At 42.1% G+C, this 20,727-nt stretch overlaps 1 protein-coding gene across 1 annotated transcript in view; it reads left to right on the top strand.

Moving 5' to 3' along the window:
* Positions 1–310: 310 nt before the first annotated feature.
* The window catches only part of LOC124775865, a 748,131-nt gene continuing 727,714 nt past the window's right edge, over positions 311–20,727 (top strand). The window contains exons 1-2 of the mRNA XM_047250699.1: positions 311–322; positions 375–574. Of these exons, the coding sequence (XP_047106655.1) occupies positions 311–322; positions 375–574 (212 nt within the window). The remainder of the gene's footprint in view (positions 323–374; positions 575–20,727) is intronic.

Genomic DNA, 20,727 nt, shown 5'->3' with positions numbered 1-20,727 from the left:
GCCAGCCTGCCTGGATGTGGTTTTTAGGCGGTTTTCCACATCCTGCTAGGTGAATACCGGGCTGGTCCCCATGTTCCGCCTCAGTTACACGGCTCGCAGACATCTGACACATTCGCACTATTCCATGGACTACACTCGACAGAGACAGTTTGGGTACACTAATTCCGTCCCGGGGAGTACGGGGTGGCGGGAGGAAGGGCATCCAGCCACCCCTTAAACATTAACATGCGAAATCCGATTAACGATGGCTGACCCTGCATAACTGCGGGACAAGGCTCACGCGATAGAATAGAAAAACACCTGTCATATTATGTTTTGCGTTGTACCTGACTGTACCGCACCTAACGTCATGTTGACGCTTTCTCTGTCCACAGGAGGCGCCACCACCGCCGCCATGGCAGCCGGGCTCTGGGCCTGGACCGGGTCCGGGTCCTGGGGTGGGGGTGGCACCGGCGCCGCCCCCGGGGGCAGCGCACAGCAGCCCCTTAACGCCGCCCTCGGGCACGCGCCTCCAACTGCACGTCGACGCCAGCCCTTCCAGGCTCTCACTGCAGTCCGGCAGCTTCCAGTGCAGGTCAGTGACTGTCCACTTTGTTTCACATACTGAGACTGCAGAGGGCCACATTAAGCAGCTCAGCGAATGTACACAACGACACGGCGGTACGAATACATGGTTTCACGTCTACATTTACAGACAAAATTTTCTCGACTTAACAGCCGCGTCAAATAGCCAAAGAGGTAACTTCGTGATCATAACCGACGTAGACTCTTCCTAAACGTCGGTCAGAAGCCTGAAGCTGGCGTAGTAAAACGCTGAAACTGCTAGCCAAATAAAATAAGGTTGAAAACTAGACCGCTGAAAGGTATTTAATTTGACATCCTGTATCGGACAGCCGAGTCCCGCAACAATCTCCAGAAAGATTCACATACATAAAGTGGCAACTGTCTCGTTGTTACTGCTGCCGTTCTTACACAGCGATACAGCCGTCTGATGTTCATTCCAGCGCATATATGTTTTGTTTTCGTCGCGCGTTCGTCACGCCCTCGTCCGCTAAGTACTGCAAAAGATTAGCCTGCTCCTAAAGAGGCATACAGTCGATTCAGTCTTCAGTCCTCCAGCAAAAATTCGGCAACCCATAAGGCCCGTAAAAAATTATACTGGCTTCAGATCACCAGAAGTATACAGACTATCATGTTAATTTTGCCAGCTGTATATCGCACAAACCGTATGTACTATTGAACAATACAGTACACGCAAGTATTTCAAGTAATTCAATATTTATTCACCTTGTACGGCATTGCTTCCTCCAAATCAGCGAAATAAGTACTCCGCGAGAACTGCATTCTCAGGATGACAAACAAACAACTGATGCACGTACCGTACGAAGCACTAGACTGGTGCTGCTCTCGCCGTCGCAGTAATTCGATCATACGTAACACAGAACGCGTCTCGGAAGAGAGGACTTCCCTTAACATTTATTTCCGCAGTTACGTATTTCAATCATCTGCCCTACACCCATAACGTGTTCATCTGTAACTCGTTTCTTTCACCTGTTACAAAAGCGTGCTGAAAGTAAACCCTCTGATTTTTATGGGGAAATTCTTAAGGGTTTTCAGGTAAAGAAAATTTTATGAATACTCCCCATCTTTATTCTTCATGTCTACATATTTATTTCTCAACATAGGCACTCTGGCGGCAAACACATTTCTCCCGACGAGAGGCCGGTTCCTTGATGTCAACGCTCTATATACTTGACTTTGTTGATGCAGCCACAACTTCACCTTTGCTTGTAGCGCCTCATAACCACAAATGAGATCCTCTAAGGTGTACTTTAAGATTTGGAACAGGTAAAAATCGGATGAGGCTAAGTCAGGACTGTATGGAGGATGAGCGACGACAGTGAACCCAAGGCTGCAGATGTTGCAAAGCCTGCGTGTGTTGTAGCATTGTCATGCTGAATGAGAGGGTGCTCCATGTGTAGATGAACTCTTCTAATTCGAGATTCCAGTTTTCTGAGAGTCTCGCATTACACTGACGTAGTTACGTTACACAGCGCCATGTACGCGCTTCAGTTCAGATCCCTCTAGCAACAGAGAATTGCATTGCACCTTACGTCAGCGAAGTGGAAAATTCGACATAGTAATATGCATGACATGTAATACCTCAACAGAAACTGAGAACAGAATAAAAAATTCAGACGCATCACTTTTCAGCACGCTCTCGTATTAAAAATGGCACTCACAATTTCTGAACACCACAGATCTCCTCTCCTTATGGCATAGCAAAACGGAGCGGAGTGATGCTGTCAGTTGTAAAGATAATGAATTTATGTAACATAAACAATCATCATTGGGTAAGCACCGCTTTGAGCTTCTGTCAGTGGAAAGCAGTTACTTCGAAATGACTACACCCGCTCCGATACATGTCTTTGGCGTCTATGGTAAACCCTGAAATGTGACTTAGCTAATAATTGTTAAGTCTTGATAACAGTTTATTATTTATTTCGCGATATTACCCGTTTCGGTTCTCTGCCATCGTGGGATCTGTTAAAACAATACTGAAAAACGCTAGTAGAACATAGCTAACGGCCAAGTCGGCAGAAAAAGTCTGCCACTAAGTATTAAGGATGACTAGCCTGACGGTCATTATGTGCCGTTAGTAGTATTCTGATACGAGTATCAACATCAAATGCTTTGCACACCCACGTACAGTGATGGCCCGAAAATATCCTAATACGAATTCGAGCTATGGATGGTGGTGACGCTATTCATGAGGTAACGTAAGTGTCCAGCATCCCTGATTTATTTAAAAATGGAACATTCATGACATAGCATAGGACCCAACTCTTTGGCGCTAGTCAAAAAGTATTAATTTTTTGCGTTTATGACACCATCATGGCGACTCAAACCATGCCCCTCCCCCATCTATTACCCACCAAGTTCCCTCCCCTTATCTATGACGTCACAAATCAAGATGTATTTCATTAGCGCAACCAATCAAGAGATTTTAACTATCACATTTGAACACATGAAGTCATAGATAACAGTGGTGGGAAATTTAAAAATACAAGCTCTTGGTAGTGGTGAAAACTTTCAAAGCCAAGAGACGATGATGGAAAATTTATTAAAGCAAAACGGTGGTGGCATCAAATTTGAAAATATCAAGATGGTGGTGACAAGGAAATTATAAAAATCTTTTTATCATCTCTTAAGAATGAAGCAGCCACTCACAGTGCAGTATCTCTACCATACATTAAAACGAAGCAAGTAGGCCAGTGGTGGAAAATTAAAAAGAGCTAGTATCCCTTAGAAAGAAACTGCTAATCACAGCAGAGAATATTACCGACCATTAAAATGTATCAGCGAGTCGCAGTGTTCCCCATACCAGCCACGTCGACTGTGGTCTAAAGTATTCGAACAATCTGAATTTTTCGCATCATCTTAAAAAAATATTTACACACACACACACACACGAACAAACAATGCTTTTGTCAATGTGGAATGTGATCATGTGTTTAAACTATTCTGGAAAAATCATGTTTAGCTAAAGTAATATGTCAACTACTGCAGAGTGCAGTTAATGTTTAAAAATGAGCAGTCGAAATCGAAATAATAATCCTCTATTAACCAGTTTCGGTTTATCTACAAGCAATCTTCTAACAATTTTTTGGCCGCCTATGCCTATTGGTAACGGCCCCTCGGATTTTTCGTAATACCACGATCGTACCACGAAAACTCTTGACGAGCCGCCAGCAACAGCCGAAGGGGGCCAAAAAATTCTTAGAAGATGGCTTGTGGAAACCGGTCAATAGAGGAACATTATTTCCATCTCAGCTGTTTATTTTTAAATATACACTCAGATCACTGCTCTCCGTGGACTATGTTATCAAAATTTATGATACTGCTGATGTGTAGTCTCCGTTTTTTACCTATGGACGTGATTTTAAACCCAAAGATTTAAACGCAAATATGATATGTCCATGCCTTAATTGTCTGTAAATACGTTTAGATATTATCATTCCGATCTGAGACTATGTTATTGGTAGTACAAAAAACTAAATTTCGTTATTTGTCATTTTCCAGTATCTCTTCACCTAATAAAGCATCATTTTAGAGGGGACGAAGACAGTTCATCATGTTCCACACTATAAAAATATAATTCGTGGTATTGACTCGCTATTATTGAGTTTTTTGTTCCATTGTATCTTCAGAACCTGTGGTAGCAGCAACAGACTATTCTAAAATAATGTGTTATTGCCTTTACTTATTTTCGTAATATGCTATTGGAGCTTCATAATTCATGAAATACAAAATGTTCACATACAAAACATAGCCGGATATCATGGAGGAACAAGGGAGATATAAAATATAGCCAAAGACTATGCTAGGACAGAGATGAAAGGTCAATAACTGAAAAATACAATCTCTGCTACTGAAATGAAATTATTTATCAAAATTAATAACGATTGTGAGTGCAAAACACATGCAGGTTGCATATAATGATATGCAAGTATAACTATTAATCTCTGATCATGAATGGAAACTAGAACTTTACAACAAATAAAATTGTATTATTCCTCAAAATATGTCATACTTTAAGCGGAAAATACAAATAAAATGTTCTGTAACATTTGAAAATATACAACTGGATTTCATATGGACACTGCTGATAATCCTTATTGGCGGCACTTGGGAATGTTCATACTCCAATTTTTGTATCAGACGTTGGGGCACAATGGACCCTAAAATTAAATATTTTCACAACTAAATTGTCCGTATTGATTGTTAAAATACATGCAGTTTTCCTACGGCTCACTGAGGTAAATATAGGTTAGTCGAAAAGGGTAATTCGGTCTTGGTACCATGCAAGGGAGAGGTGATCATCAGAAAAAATGTTGAATAATCACCGAAAGGATACGGAATGCCAGAAATCTGAACATGATAGGAAACCTAGAGAAAATGAAAAGAAACTACTGGAGCTCAGTCTAGATATAATGGAGATCAGTTAAGCAAAATGGAAAGAACACAAAGATCACTGGTCACCTGAGTGCATGGTAATATCAACAATGGCAGAAACTGATATAACGGGAGTAAGACTCGGTACGAATAGCAAGGTAGGGCAGAGAGGGATCTAGTGTGAATAATTCAGTGATGTGGTTGTTCTCATCGGAATCGACAGCAAACCAAACCAGGCAACGGTAGTTTAGGTATACATGCTGACATACCAGGCAGAAGACGAGGAGAAAGATAACGTATATGAGGATATTGACCGGGTAATTCAGTACATAAAGTGAGATGAAAATGTGATAGTCATGGGGGACTGGAATGCGGTTTTAGTGGACGAAGTAGAAGGAAGGGTTACAGAAGAGTTAGGGGTTTGTTGTAGGATCGAGACAGAAAGAAAACTACTTGAGTTCTGCATCAAACTTCAGCTAATAATATCGAAAACGGTGTTTAAGACTCACGAGAGGAGGAGGAGGAGCTATACTTTGAAAAGGCCGGGAGGTACTAGAAGATTTCAGTTAGATTACATCATGGTCAGGCAGAGATTCTGAAATCAGGTATGTGTACCCAGGAGCAGATACAGACTGGGATCCCAGTTTAGTAATGATAAAGAGTAGGATTAAATTTAAGAGACAAGTCAGGAAGAAACATTGTCCAGAGAAGTTGATTCAAAATGGCAATCACAGTAGTTGGAAAGGAAAAAAATATGTGCAAGGAAGGTAACTGTGACCAAACCGTGGGTAAAAAAGAAATACCTTAGTTGATCGACGTGAGATGGAAATAAAAATTTTCTAGGGTAATTCAGGAATGCGGAAACACATGTCACTTAGGAGCGAAATAAATAGGAATTGCAGGGAAGCTAAGGCGAAATGTTTACATGAAAAATGTGAATAAATCTAAAAAGAAATGATCCTTCGCAACAACTGAATCAATACATACGAAATTCCAAATAACTTTTGGTTCTATTAAAAGCAAGTGCTGTAACATTAACAGTTCAGTTGGATTCCACTTCTAAATACTGAGTATAGAGTGGATAGGTGGAAAGAGTGCATTGAAGGCCTCTATGGAGGACCTGCCCGATGACGTGATAGTGAAAAATTGGTAGTTGATAGGGATGAAAAACGGGAGGATGTAGTATTAGAATCAGAGATTAAAAGAGTTCTGGAAGACTTAAGACCTAATAAGACAGAAGGGATAGATAAGTCACCGGAGTTTCTAAACTCAATGGGGGAAGTTGCAGCTAAACGACTATTCATTCAACTTTGTGTGTAGAATGTATGAGGCTGACGACTCTGCCATTAGACATTTGGAAGAATATCATCCACACCATTCCAACAATTACAAGTGCCGACAAGCGCGAAAATTAATACACGAATAACATACAGGAGAATGGAAAATAAAATGAAAAATCTGTCATATGACGATTACTTTAGTTCTAGTAAAGGTAAAGGAAGCAGAGAGGCAGCTCTGATTTTGCGATTGATAAAGGAAGGAATACTGAAGAAAAGGCAAGACTTATTCATAAGATTTGTCGACCACGAAAAAACGTTCGACAGTTTGAATTGGTGCAAGATGTTCGAAATTCTGAGTAAAGTAGAGTACGCTATAGGGAAAGAGGGGTAATAAACAATTTTTACGAGAACCAAAAAGCAACAGTAAGAGCCGAAGACCAAGAAGAAAGCTCCCGGATTAAAAAAGTTTGAAAGGCAGGGATTTAATCTTTTGATCCTACTGTCAATCTACACATCGAAGAAGCAATGATGGAAATAGAAGGGTTCAAGAGTGGAATTAAAATTCAAGAAGGATGGGATATCAATGATATGATTCGTTTATTGCATTGCTATCCGCAGTGAAAGTGAAGAAGAATTACAGAACCTGTTGAACATAATGAACATTCTGATGAGTACAGAATATGGATATGAGAGTAAATCGAAGAAAGACGAAAACAATTGGAAGTAGCAGAAATGAGAATAACGAGATGCCTTGCACCAAGATGGGTACGAAACAACTGAAGTTAAGTAATTCTGTTACATACGCAGTAAAATAACCCATGGCGGATGGAGCAAGGTGGACACAGCAAGCAGACTATCGCCAGCAAAAAGGGCATTCCTACCCAGCAGAAGTCTGTTAGCACAAAATCACAAGTCTTAATTTGAGAAAGAAATTTCTGAGAATGTACGTTTGGACCACAGCATTCTGTGGTAGTGGAATCTGGACTGTGGGAAAACGGAAACCGAAAAGAATCTAAACATTTTACATGTGGTGCCGCTACAGAATACTGAAAATTAGGTGGACTAATAAGATAAGGTATGAGGAAGTTCTCCACAGAATCAGCGGGGAAAGGAATATATGGGAAACACTGTCAAGAGCAAGGAGCAGAATGTTAGCACATTTATTACGACATCAGGGAACAACTGCAATGGTACTAGAGGGAACTGTAGAGGGTAAAAACATTAGAGGAAGACAGAGACTGGAATATATCCAGCTCATAATTGAGAACGTAGGTTGCAAGAGGTGAAGAGGTTGGCGAAGGATAGAAATTCGTGACAGGCTGCATCAAACCAGTCAGATGACCGTTGAATCGAAAAAAAAAAGGCTTCTAATTCATCAAAGTACACAAAAATTTCTTATATAACATTGTAAAAAATAAATGAGTAATACTGCTGTTCTGATAGTTAAAAGTGGACTTGTCGACTAGATTTACCAATAAGAATCTTTAAACTGGATGTTATTTGTCGTTGTGTACATTTGACTCCTTGTTTTGTTCGCTATTGCGGGCTCTGTTTCTCGATGCCCACAGATGTATGTAAACAAGTCTCTGGTCCCTGATGATGGAAGTTGATGCCGCAATTTCTGCTTTCACTGATTTTGCTAATATGGCGTAGCACACAAAAATGGTTAATGGCGTCTTTGTTGACAAACTGGTTTCAATCAAATAGCTTTCCTTAAAAGTATGAATAAATTTGGGGTGGTGTATGGAAGAATATCCAGGTGAGACTAATATAGAAAGGAACACGATGATTTGTTGAGGCAAAAAGGAAAAAAATTGATTTATTGTACCCACCACAAACGTATTATTTAGCAGTTCATCACTCTCACTGTAATTCACTACATCATTTAAAGCACATACCTCAGTTCCTCTACGTTTATAAATAGCTTGCAGAATTTAAACTTCTTCAGTCACTTGGGATCCGCATCTATACGTCTTTTTATTAGCTGTAAGGCCCTGAATCGCTGAAATCCTCATTTTCATGCATTTTGTCTCCAGAAAATCTCGCACCAAGCCTCTCTTTCCACCTTAACTTGGCGACATATTTCACGGTAGTGAAACAAATACGAAACAGAAAATTTACGAGCGTAGCTCTCAGCTCTTTTCGAAATAAAAAGTGTAGTGTCTCGTCGTTAACTCTCACGAGACTTGTTAAAACAAAGTTGTGAAGTTATCAGGAGCGAAGTTAGCACAAGGAAATCCGAGGAAGCTTAGCTTCCTCAAATGCGGACACGCGATAACGTGAAATTTAATCTCGTAAATCCGTTGACTTTATTTTGTGATTCTGCGCATGAGCTAAGAGAATAAATGGCTAACGGTGTTCCGCTTACTTACTTTCACTTCTGAGTGCTTGAGTATCCATCAGTCTGTAAGGTGAGATTCGTACCACCCAACCCATTAACATCACAGCAGTTATGTTTGCAATTTCGTTTTCTATCATTCTGAGTTGTTGTACAGTTTCATATAAAATCTTAATTTCCTGATTTAATTATATTCCCTTTTTTTCCTGTCACGAACAATTCGCCAATGATACAATGTCGACAATTCTATGAAAAAAAATATCGTTAGCATAATTTGTCCAGGTAAACTTGTTACGATTTTGTACAGTCCATATCGTAACCCACGTACAAATGACACCGCGTACTGAGTGTTTCTGCAACTCATTTTTGAGGATTACTCGAGTGCTTGGGATCCGAAACAGATTGATTTGACCGAACACATCGAAGCACTTCAGAGGCTACGAATTAGTTATGTTACCAATAGACTTACTCAGTATGAGATAAAATCTCCGTGATGTGAGAACACTTGGAAGAAATAAGATGCTCTTTTTGCGGAACGTTCTTGATGAAGTTCAGGGAAATGTCGTTAGAAAAAGACTACAGTACGATTTTTTCCCTCAAATACACGTCTCAAATAGCGACCGTAAGGACAACAAACAGAGATCTGAGTCGTTTTAGTGGTACATCAACGTTCGTCTTGTAAGTACAACGGAAACGAGGAAGACTTGTCGAATATTATAGTTGTAGGTGGAGATAACGTTGTGTATTCATGGCTCACTACAAATCCTGTAAGACCGTAAAATGAATAAAGGCTGATAATGGGACAAGCTTTCATAGATCATAAAGAACCCGAAACTTAGCAAAAACACGTACGGTATATTTTCATCTGGAAATAGCCACTAAAAATGTTATTAGCTCTAAAGTAATTTACAGCAGCAGGCAAGAAGGACGGAGGACAAAGCCGTTCACATATAGATACGACGTGAGGCGACGCCCTCGCTGGAGAAACATTGTTGGTCATCTCGCCGGACGATACTCTTCATCGGCTCCAGTTTGTCATCGCAGGTTATTGCTTTCGTGCAGCTATGTCAGTTTCTCGTACTTAACTTTTTGCAGAGGAAACAATACAGAAAGAAACTTCGTTTGTCTTTCTTACGATTATACGTGTCTGCCGAAAGAAAGCGCTTCTGCGTTTCTTACGTAGTTTATATAGCTGATACGTCTCAAATACTCATTCTCTTCCTTTTAATACCTCTCTGATTCTTATCACTTACGTGATTTTTCTATTTTCTTCGACAATACACGCCCTGTAATTTAACATTTGCAGAAAATATTGTAATCAACATCGCTCTTTTTTACTTGGATACTCGCTCCCGTATTACATTAATGTCTCACCTAAAGTTACGGTATTTGAACTTCCCTGGGGAAAATATCACAGTCTCTACGTAGGACGTCGTTGTGCACATCACGATACTGTGGTTTCACTTGTTTCGTATTTCATACACTAGTGTTTCATATGGATGTGTGTGCATTTATAGGCTACAAGTCAATACTGCACTGTTATGCTTTTTATGTCCTTTCCGTCTCCATTGAAACATCTTGGAGTTGCTAAAATTTTCTTCTTTCGTCAGATATATGCCCTCTTTCAAATTCTGTATTGTTACAAAAGTCATGACCAAATGTTTTATCTTCTTTCCCTGTGTCGAATTACTTTACCTATTTCTTACTGCAGTGGATCGGGTTTATTCTTGGAGTCTACATCACAACATTTTAAAAAGAAACGAAACGTATCCCTTCCACACCCGCACTAGCATGGTGGCCAGAAAACAAATTCTACTGTCACCTTTGCGGAACAGGTTAGTATGCTAATTGAGGAGACACGGGATGTGGATCTGTGGTGTCCATATGTTTGGGTGCGATCAACCACTAATACGATCCTATCTAGGAAATAGTAGACAGAGCCGGCCGCGGTGGTCTCGCGGTTCTAGGCGCGCGGTCCGGAGCCGTGCGACCGCTACGGTCGCAGGTTCGAATCCTGCCTCGGGCATGGATGTGTGTGATGTCTTTAGGTTAGTTAGGTTTAAGTAGTTCTAAATTCTAGGGGACTGATGACCACAGCGGTTGAGTCCCATAGTGCTCAGAGCCATTTGAACGAATAGTAGACAGAAAGTGATTGAAGGGGGCAGTTGTAAGGGCAGATGGTAGAAGATAATGCCGTGGGGATAAAAAGGACCCTCAGCGACAGTCTGGACGGGTAGCAGGGCTATTGGTCGTTTTTTGTCAGCAGTGACATCTACTGTGTTGTCTGTGTGCATAATTTACCCTCACATAGGTTGTTAATTGTAGCTAAGAAAAAGTGTTTCGGGTGGTTATGCTTCCCCCTGTTGGTTGTGATCGTAGTTCCACAGACACAGATGAAGGGGTTTTCGAAGTGTTTCGAATTAGAGTACAGTTGTGGTGAGGTTTATGAGCACGTTCACGGGAGTATTGAGGCCGACTTCATAGTACATGTGTGTCTTGGAACATCGCTTCATTAGGTGAATTACACTAGATAGGTACAATGAAAATACCGAGTACATAATCGAAATTACTCTTCTAAATAGATACAGTTACACGAATACACGCCAGAGCAGGGATTCGTGTTACTATCTGCAAAATTATGTCCCAGAAATAAAATATCTCAAATGTCCCTGATTCCAACCAAGGTTTATTGGAAGTCCCCTTCGTTATAAGGTGACTCCTTAACTTGTTATTACCTCGCAACTAATACCGACTGGGAGCCCATATGTTCCATTTACAGCCTGTTGCGGTTTGAGTGAAAACAACCGAGCTCTGCAATGGCCTGTATCTTCGGCAGTCCACTTTCGATTAGGCTGTGAAGTACAATGCGAATGGTAAACAAACTGTACACTATATACTTCTCCTCTCAAACATTTTTTGAACAAATGAAAATTCGCTGAAATGAACTGGAAGTTCAATAAAAATCTACCTATCTTACTTGTAGAGAGAAAAAAATGTAAAAAAAAAGCTCTGCTTTCAATAGTGGCCTTTTCAATAGTTATGAAACGAATGTCGAAACAGTTAACCTCTCCCCATTTGGTAATTACATCCATATCCACGTACACTTGAAACATCACCGATAGGCGTGGCTAGACGTGCACTGTTTCGACGTCTGGCAAGACATAGCTGGAAATCTGACCCTCACGAGAAGCTAACGACCAGAGCTTTGGCTACATAGGAGACGACGCTTTCAGACTCTGCAAGCGTCGGAAAAGAGAGGCCAGGAAGTCAGCCGGCTTGCAGGAGGGCAACAGGAGAACTGGAGTGTTACTGCCAGGTACGTAATTGCACTTGGGGGTTGCAGGATGGTGGGGGCATGAGGTGGACGCAGAAGCTGAAAATTCACCGTCGTCGAATACCTCCTCCGTTCGGGCGTGTGGTTCAGAACGCTCCCCTACGCTCCGTTCGTCTCCCTTCCTTCTACTTCCAGTTCCCTGATGATTCTTCCATACGTAAAGTGATCCAAATGCTGTCTCTGGATCATGTTGTAATGTAGAACACTACTACAGTGCACTGCTTGTTGACTGACATACACTCAACTGCCTCGTTTTGTATGGGCAGCCCCATTTGACGCTATAGTCACGCTGATATCACGCCATGCAGCGTCCAACCTTCTGCCCACGACTGGGATACCTTTGACAACACGCTCCCACTCTTTCATTCATTTCCACTAATAAGTTATGTTACTTTACCTATTTTGTCTTAAAAGTTCTACACAGCAGTGTATTCATCGTTTTGAATGCTGGTTGAGTACGTGCGTATGAGTTTATGAGCGGTTTCATGTTCTAAATGATATAATTTTATTGCGCCTCAGTTTCGTAGGCATCTAAAATTTAGTCCTATTTCTCACACCCTTCATAGCCCGTTTATCAAATAACATATTGGGCACTTTCCACGTCTATATCTACAGTTCTCGAGCCGTCTTAAGATGTGTGGTACAGAAAACCTTTGGGACCACTATTATGCCCCTCTTTCCTTTTCGTTACGCGACTGGTGTGGGTGAAAAACTACTGTAGGAGTTGCAGTTTCTTTAGTTTTACAATCGCGTCTTGGTCACTTCGCAAGACGTAGAAGAAGAGGAGGAGGTAGTATATTGTCAGCCTCGTCTTGGAAATTACTCTACTGGAATTTTACCAGTAATCTTCTAAATCGTGCGCAACATCACTTTTGTAATGTTTTCCACTCGGGTCTGATGAGAAGCTCCTTAACTCTCTCATTCTTACGAAACGAACCGTAACGAAAGGCACCGTTCTTACTAGGATCTTCTGTATTTCCATGATTAATCCCTCCTTTCTTGACATTTTCACCAGCGGTTTCAGTTCTGGAATATTCGTAGTGTGCTTCATTGTAACTCAAGTAACCTTCAGTTCAGCTGTGTGTTTCGTAACCGCCGCAAATGGAGCAGATTCCTTGTAGAACTTCGTCAACTTTGAATAAATTTCCGTTCGAGATAAAGCGTCCAAAGCAAAGAATATCCTGATAGCATCGTCGCCAAGTTTACTCACTCAAACTAAATCCTCATCTGCTTTAACTCTTTCACTGCCACTGGGGCGTATATATCACGCTATAGGTTACCAGACAACCAGTGCTGCATATTATTGCCATGTACCATGTGTCAACCTGCAAACATTTTCTCACGCCACACCACAAGTAGGTCACATGTGACACTCAAATTTCCATATACCAATAAAGAGCTTGTCAAAATGGTTCAAATGGCTCTCAGCACTATGGGACTTAACATCAATGGTCATCAGTCCCCTAGAACTTAGAACTACTTAAACCTAACTAACCTAAGGACATCACACAACACCCAGCCATCACGAGGCAGAGAAAATCCCTGACCCCGCCGGGAATCGAACCCGGGCGTGGGAAACGAGAACGCTACCGCACGACCACGAGATGCGGGCAAAGAGCTTGTCATTTGGAATAATCTACCGAAATATCAAATATCTGTGATCATAATATACGATCCGATTACTTCCGTAAAAAGATACTCCATGCGTGGCAATAAGCGATTGTCATTCATTTCATTACATGCAAGGTGCCCCATGAGGAATATTCAGCACTAAGCGATGTAACAGGAACGATCATTCGAACCAAAAAAGTCTAGCAAACATTACATCCAAAATGCATATCTTAAGAGCTATGAGTATTTCTTTATCTTAGATAATATGAAACAAATATCTTCTACTGCGATCTCTTTGGTTTCCATACTTTGACAGGTGATAGTATGGACCGCATAACAAAAAGTTGTCTAGTAAACATGGGCTCTAAAATGCATATGTTAAAAGATGTGAGTACTTGTTCAGTAGAAGGGAAACTTTTCACAGTAGCGATGATGAAGCTGCACTAATAGCTCTTAAGGTGAGCCTATGCTTATTTGACGTTTTCTTCTTGTTTTGGACCATACTGCCATACGCCTATCAAAATGTGGAAAGCAAAGAGCTCGTAGTAGAAGAGATTAGTTGCACACTATCGAAGAAGTGCTGATAGCTCTTGAGGTGCGCCATTTAGATGTCATGTTTACTAGACTTTTTCGCTTCCAATAATCGTTTCTCCCATAGCCTTAAAAATTGACCATTCTCCCTGGCTCACCTTGTGTAGGTCCCGAGTCAAAATGCAAGTGAGACGCATAAGTCCAATCTCTCTGACCACTGGAAAACGAAACGACGGAAAACATTTGTTCGTAATTGTTCCATTCTCTTACTTCTCACGACGTTATTAATGAAATTAACTATACATTAAATTTTTGCACTTCGAAAATGGGTCGGTAGTGAAAGCGTTGAAGTAACCTTAGAGACAAAACTACTGAACATTATGACATTTTTGACGAGTGCGTTGCCTGGGTGCCGCGTGAATAATTATTTGACAAAGTGAGAGTGCGACTGATTATGTTGGTCACTGTTCTAACATATATCGGGATTGTATAGAACTGTTCCGCACATAAATTTGGTAACTAGGTCAACGGTATTTTGAAATATCAGCGAACACGTGCAAGACAATACGAGAGCTGTTCGGGAAGTAAAGTCCGATCGATTGGAAATGAAAACACTGTGAAAATCAAAAACTTTTTAATTCACAACAGTTAACCACACCTTCCAACTAACTCTTTAAATAATCACCGCTCCGACTTAGACATTTGTTGGGGCATTGTACAAACTTCCCAGAAACCTCGTCACATAAACCAGCCGCCTGTGCTTTCCACCAATCTGCTTTTCGTTGTTTGTGCCAAAATGTCTTCGGGGCCAGCGGTTCATGTGAGCAGAGATGAACAACGGAGGGAGCCAATTAAGAGCTGTATTGTGGGTGATCAAACACGTCCTACGAAAACACTTCGGGAGCGTCCTCATTGCCTCTGAAGAATGCGGTTCAAAATTGTCTTGAAGAAATAAACCCATTTCATTTGATTTATGTGGGCTGCATAGCTTCAAGCGAAATCTCTCACCTGATTCACATACTTGGCGGGAGACACTGTTACTCAAGGGATGTCTACGTGATCACTTTGCTCTCTGAATTCAAAAGAGCAACGTGGAGCGATCGACAGACACACTAAAGACACTGCCCAACACATCTGTGCAAAGTTCCATCGGATTTTCATAGTGGTTTCCATTTCGCGCGTAATCTGACCTTACTTTCCGAATACGCCTCGTATTTAGTTGATGCATAAGCGAGCACGCAGATTGACAGTTACTGAATATTTCGTTTCTTCATCGCTAGGGCTTTCAAACAGAATGCCAGACGAAGTGTACTCTGAGACATTCATTCGTTCTCCGTAAGTGGAAATGCTTTTTCACGACAGAATGCGAGGCTCGGTTTCCAGTCTGCAGGGACGACGTCCGCTACAGGCCGTCAGTAACATTCTCATTGAAAGCAGTTGCGGCGTGATGGAGGCAGAGTTAATCGCGGATCGCCAGTGAAGTGTGACGGGCTGCTCTCGCAACATGAAAGGTGCGGCGGCCGGCGGACGGCAGTGATTTCGGTTTCCAAGCGCAACGCAGAGAAGGCCTGGTCGCACGGTAGCGGTGTCAGCGCAGCGGAGCGGCCGCGACGTCACATAATGAAAGCAGCGGGTGCGTGTCGCGCGTGTTTGCTGCTGCTGTGTGCCCACGCAGGCACGCCACACACATACACATACACACTCTGGGCGCAGACGGTCATTGTATGCCACAGCAGCACAGCACAGTGGTCCCAGCTTACAGCCTGACATCATGGACAGCCGCATCAGAATACCACAGGCTGCGCTTCCAGCTACAGAACGACTCTCCTCAGTGATGCTTCATGTTGCTTCACACAGGATGTTCATGAAGTATCCAAATATACCAAGAACTTGATTTTTACTTTCACTAACTAAGAATGGAATTTTCATTTCCCCCCCCCCCCCCTTGTTTATTTCTTGCAGGACTTCTATGTACCCATTAAACTATCGTGTTATTTGGTATTTCTCGCGTCACGTTGCAGCGTTGCCTATTGGCTGTCAGGAGCATCTCGGTTAGAGCTCAGACAACGGGGTACGACTTTATTATTACACTACTGGCCGTTAAGATTGCTACACCAAGAAGAAGTGCAGATGATAAACGGGTATTCATTGGACAAATATATTATGCTAGATCTGACATGTGATTACATTTTCACGCAATTTGGATGTTTAGATTCTGAGAAATCAGTACCCAGAACAACCACCTCTGGCCATAATAACGGCCTTGATACGCCTGGGCATTGAGTCAAACAGAGCTTGGATGGCGTTTAAAGGTGCAGCTACCCATGCAGTTTCAACACTATACCACAGTTCATCAAGAGTAGTGACTGGCGTATTGTGACGAGCCAGCTGCTCGGCTACCATTGACCAGACGTTTTCAGTTGGTGAGAGATCTGGAGAATGTGCTGGCCACGGCAGCAGTTGAACATTTTCTGTATCCAGAAAGGCCCGTACAGGACCTGCAACATGCGGTCGTGCATTATCCTGCTGAAATGTAGGGTTTCGCAGGGATCGAATGAAGGGTAGAGCAACGGGTCGTAACACATCTGAAATGTAACGTCCACTGTTCAAAGTGCCGTCAGTACGAACAAGAGGTGATCGAGAAGTGTAACCAATAGCACCCCATACCATCACGCCGGGCGATACGCCCTTATGGCGATGACGAATACACGTTTCCAGTGTGCGTTCACCGCGATGTCGCCAAACACGGATGCGACCATCATGATGCTGTGGACAGAACCTGGATTCATTCGAAAAATGACATTTTGCCATTCGTGCACCCACGTTCGTCGATGGGTACACCATCGCAGGCGCTCCTGTCTGTGATGCAGCGTCAAGGGTAACCGCAGCCATGGTCTCCGAGCTGACAGTCCATGCTGCTGCAAACGTCGTCGAACTGTTCGTGTAGACTCAGGGATCGAAACGTGGCTGCACGATCCGTTACAGCCATGCGAATAAGATGCCTGTCATCTCGAATGCTAGTGATACGAGGCCGTTGGGATCCAGCACGGCGTTCCGTATTTCCCTCCTGAACCCACCGATTCCATATTCTGCTAACAGTCATTGGATCTCGACCAACGCGAGCAGCAATGTCGCGATACGATAAACCGCAATCGCGATAGCCTACAACCCGACCTTTATCAAAGTCGGAAACGTGATGGTACGCATTTCTCCTCCTTACACGAGGCATCATAACAACGTTTCACCAGTCAACGCCGGCCAAGTGCTATTTGTGTATGAGAAATCTGTTGGAAACTTTCCTCGTGTCAGCACGTTGTAGGTGTCGCCACCAGCGCCAACCTTATGTGAATGCTCTGAAAAGCTAATCATTTGCATATCACAGCATCTTTTTCCTGTCGGTTAAATTACGCTTCTGTAGCACGTCATCTTCGCGGTGTAGAAATTTTAATAGCCAGTTGTGTATTATGTAGTATGGACTTAACCTTCTCTATAAGAATGTTACCCTTGTATCCACGGTATTGGCCTCCTTTCTAGTGAGATGGCAGTCCGAGTAGAAAGAAGGGAAGACCAGAATTTAATACCGCGTCGACAACAAGGTCATGAGAGACGGAGCACAATCGCTGATAGGAAAGGGTGAGGAAGACTATTGACCGTGCCCTCTTCAAAGGAACAGTCCCGGAAGACGATGGAAGGAAATCACGGAAAACCTAAATCTGGCTGGCCGGACGCGGATTTGAACAGTAGTCGTCCATAGCGGCAGTCCAGTCTCGGGTCTCAAATAAATTTTAACACATCGGTAAAGATCGTGAAGTTTTGTAAATTATACTGACCTAGCTTCTTAACTCGAGCAACTGAAAATCTCTGTTAGAGAAATTTGTGTACCTCAGTTTCATAACTTTTCGGGAAGTAAAATTACTAACTGTTTTCCCTTGGTGCTATTTATTTATTTGTTTTATTGACTATGATCAATTGATACAGTATGTATTGTAGAACAGCAATACGTATATAGCATATATTACATTATTTAGAACGCTATCATAATTATTATGTGTCTTTCCGTGTAAGACGCTCTCGGGTTGGGCTAGCTCTTGCCTGTCTCACCGTCCGGGTCTGGCCGGTACTGTTGGCAAGCGGGGCACACTCAGCCCTTGTGAGGCCAGTTGTGGAGCTACTTGACTGGAAAGTTACGAAAACTCACAATGACCGGTAGTGCGATGTGATGACCACATGAACCTGCGTATCCGCATCTGGTGACGCCTGAGGCCTGAGGATGAAATGGTTCAAATGGCTCTAAGAACTATGGGACTTAACATCTGCAGTCATCAGTCCCCTAGACTTAGAACTACTTAAACGTGACTAACCTAAGGACATCACACACATCCATGCCCGAGGCAGGACTCGAACCTGCGACCGTAACAGCAGCGCGGTTCTAGACTGAAGCGCCTAGAACCGCTCAGCCTCAGCGGCCGGCGCTGGGGATGAAACGGCGAGCTTTAGGCCTTCAAGTTTTGCACGAACAGTGTTTGTTTCTTTGTTTCCGTGTAATAATGTTGCACGTCCTGTTAAAGTACATTGTGGAATAACGTTACATAGCAAAACAATATGATTTCCTCGAACAGCGAGAAAAATAACGGAAAGTAATAATAGAATGTATTATCTAACTTCCTGAAATAATATAGTGTAGTCATTTAATGAACCTCCAAATGGTTCAAATAGCTCTGAGCACTATGGGACTTAACATCTGAGGTCATCAGTCCCCTAGAACTTAGAACTACTTAAACCTAACTAACCTAAGGACATCACACACATCCGTGCCAGAGGCAGGATTCGAACCTGCAACCGTAGCGGTTGCGCGGTTCCAGACTGTAGCGCCTAGAACCACTCGGCCACTCCGGCCGGCGAACCTCCAAACTAAAGGCATTAAATCCATATGGAAGTAGAAACAATAACAAAGAAAAAGTTAAAAGGAGGAAAAATAAACTGAGCTGTTCCATCAGAAGTTAAGTACACATTCAGTTCTCTGTACTGTACATCAAGATATATACACATATCCAACAGGTACCTCATGTACTCTGTCGGTAGAGGAAGGAACTCTTTATACAACAAAGGAGTGCATGATTCACAGAGGACATCGAAAAACCTCAAAGAAGGGCATATAATTTTGTATTACTACGAAACAAGGCAGGTATTGTCACGAATACGCGAATTGGACTGGCAATCATGAACAGAAAGGCCTTTTCTCATTGTGGCGAGATCTTTTCACGAAATTTTAGTCTCGAACGTTCTTCTCCGAATGTGAAAGTATTTTTTTGGCAGCCGTCTACATATGGAGAAATGACCATTGTAATAAAACGAGAGAAATCAGAGCTCGCTCGGGAAGATTTAAGTGTTCGTTTTTCCAGCTTGCTGTTGGAGAGAAGAACGGTAGATTGGTACTATAACAGTGGTTCAGTGAACCGTGTGCCAGATGTTTAAAACCTCACAACAGATATAAAGGTGTTAACTTAAGGCTGATTTTTCCTTTTGTTTCTTGCAGAGAATGACATTAGACTAAGACGCAGAACAATGAATTTTGATTACCTGCGTTGATATTGAACCACGTAACAATTAATTTTTAGCTTTGGGACACACTTCCTAATTCCTTCAAGAATCTTGAAAGCAAAAAGTCATCCTCGCTCATTACCTTAATAATGAAGTATGTACTTAAATAGGTTTCAGATATTACATTCTTCCACTCATAGGTAATCATGAGATTCATTACTCCTCTTTTTCTCGACTAATGCAAAAGCAGGGTCCCAGGGCGAAAAGCTTTGTCTCGAAACAGTAAATTTTTACTATACTGTTGTAAAATATCTTGTCAAAACAAGGTAGTTGTACAAAAATATTATTGACCTGTTGTATTGTCCAAACCAATGACCAGATCACCTTATAATGATACATGTACAACGTTCTTGCTTGTAAAACGTTTGATATACTTTTGTCAAGTACAACTTTACCAGTTGTAGAAATGTAAGATTTTCAACTGTTCCTCCTACTTTCCTTGACATTCTGCTTCCAGTTTGATAGGTCTGTTCCCTTTCTATACTTTTACTTAAGGATTCAGTATCCTTTGGAGCGAAACTTACTTTAGCCATATTAGCCGTTGTCATTGATAAACAACGCTCTTCCAGGATGGTCAGTTTTATTTCTACAAATAGCTCGATTTGTGAACAGACAAAAGACATCCGTTGCTATGACAGCATGTCTTACGTGATGTACTTCTTTGCTCCTGTGAAAACTCAATATTGCCTCAATTGTGATACACAGCATTTTTGAGGGAGGTCTTCAGCTGTTTCAGCTCATTTAAAGGCGGAGCGTCGGATGTCGATCACGTGCTGTTGGCTGCTAGTTATTTTATTCAAGACGTTGATAATGATGATGATGAGGTCCCATACTCCGAGGAGCGTAGGGGACGATGCGGGAGACCTAGACCGCCGTACTAGGCAAGGTCCTAGTGGAGGTTGTTTGCCATTGCCTTCTTCCGATTCAAGACGTTAGCGTTGTTTAAAATATCAAAATCACACTCGTGATAAAGTTATGTGCCACCACCGATAGGCGATCTACATATCCACACACAAATTAGTCGCCACATGTAATTTGTAAGTAGGCTGTTTAGGTTCTTATATTAGTAACGCCAC

Source organism: Schistocerca piceifrons, chromosome 2 (genome assembly GCF_021461385.2).
Source record: "Schistocerca piceifrons isolate TAMUIC-IGC-003096 chromosome 2, iqSchPice1.1, whole genome shotgun sequence".
Classification (NCBI taxonomy): Eukaryota; Metazoa; Arthropoda; class Insecta; order Orthoptera; family Acrididae; genus Schistocerca; species Schistocerca piceifrons.
This window is presented reverse-complemented; position numbering and strand designations above follow the sequence as displayed.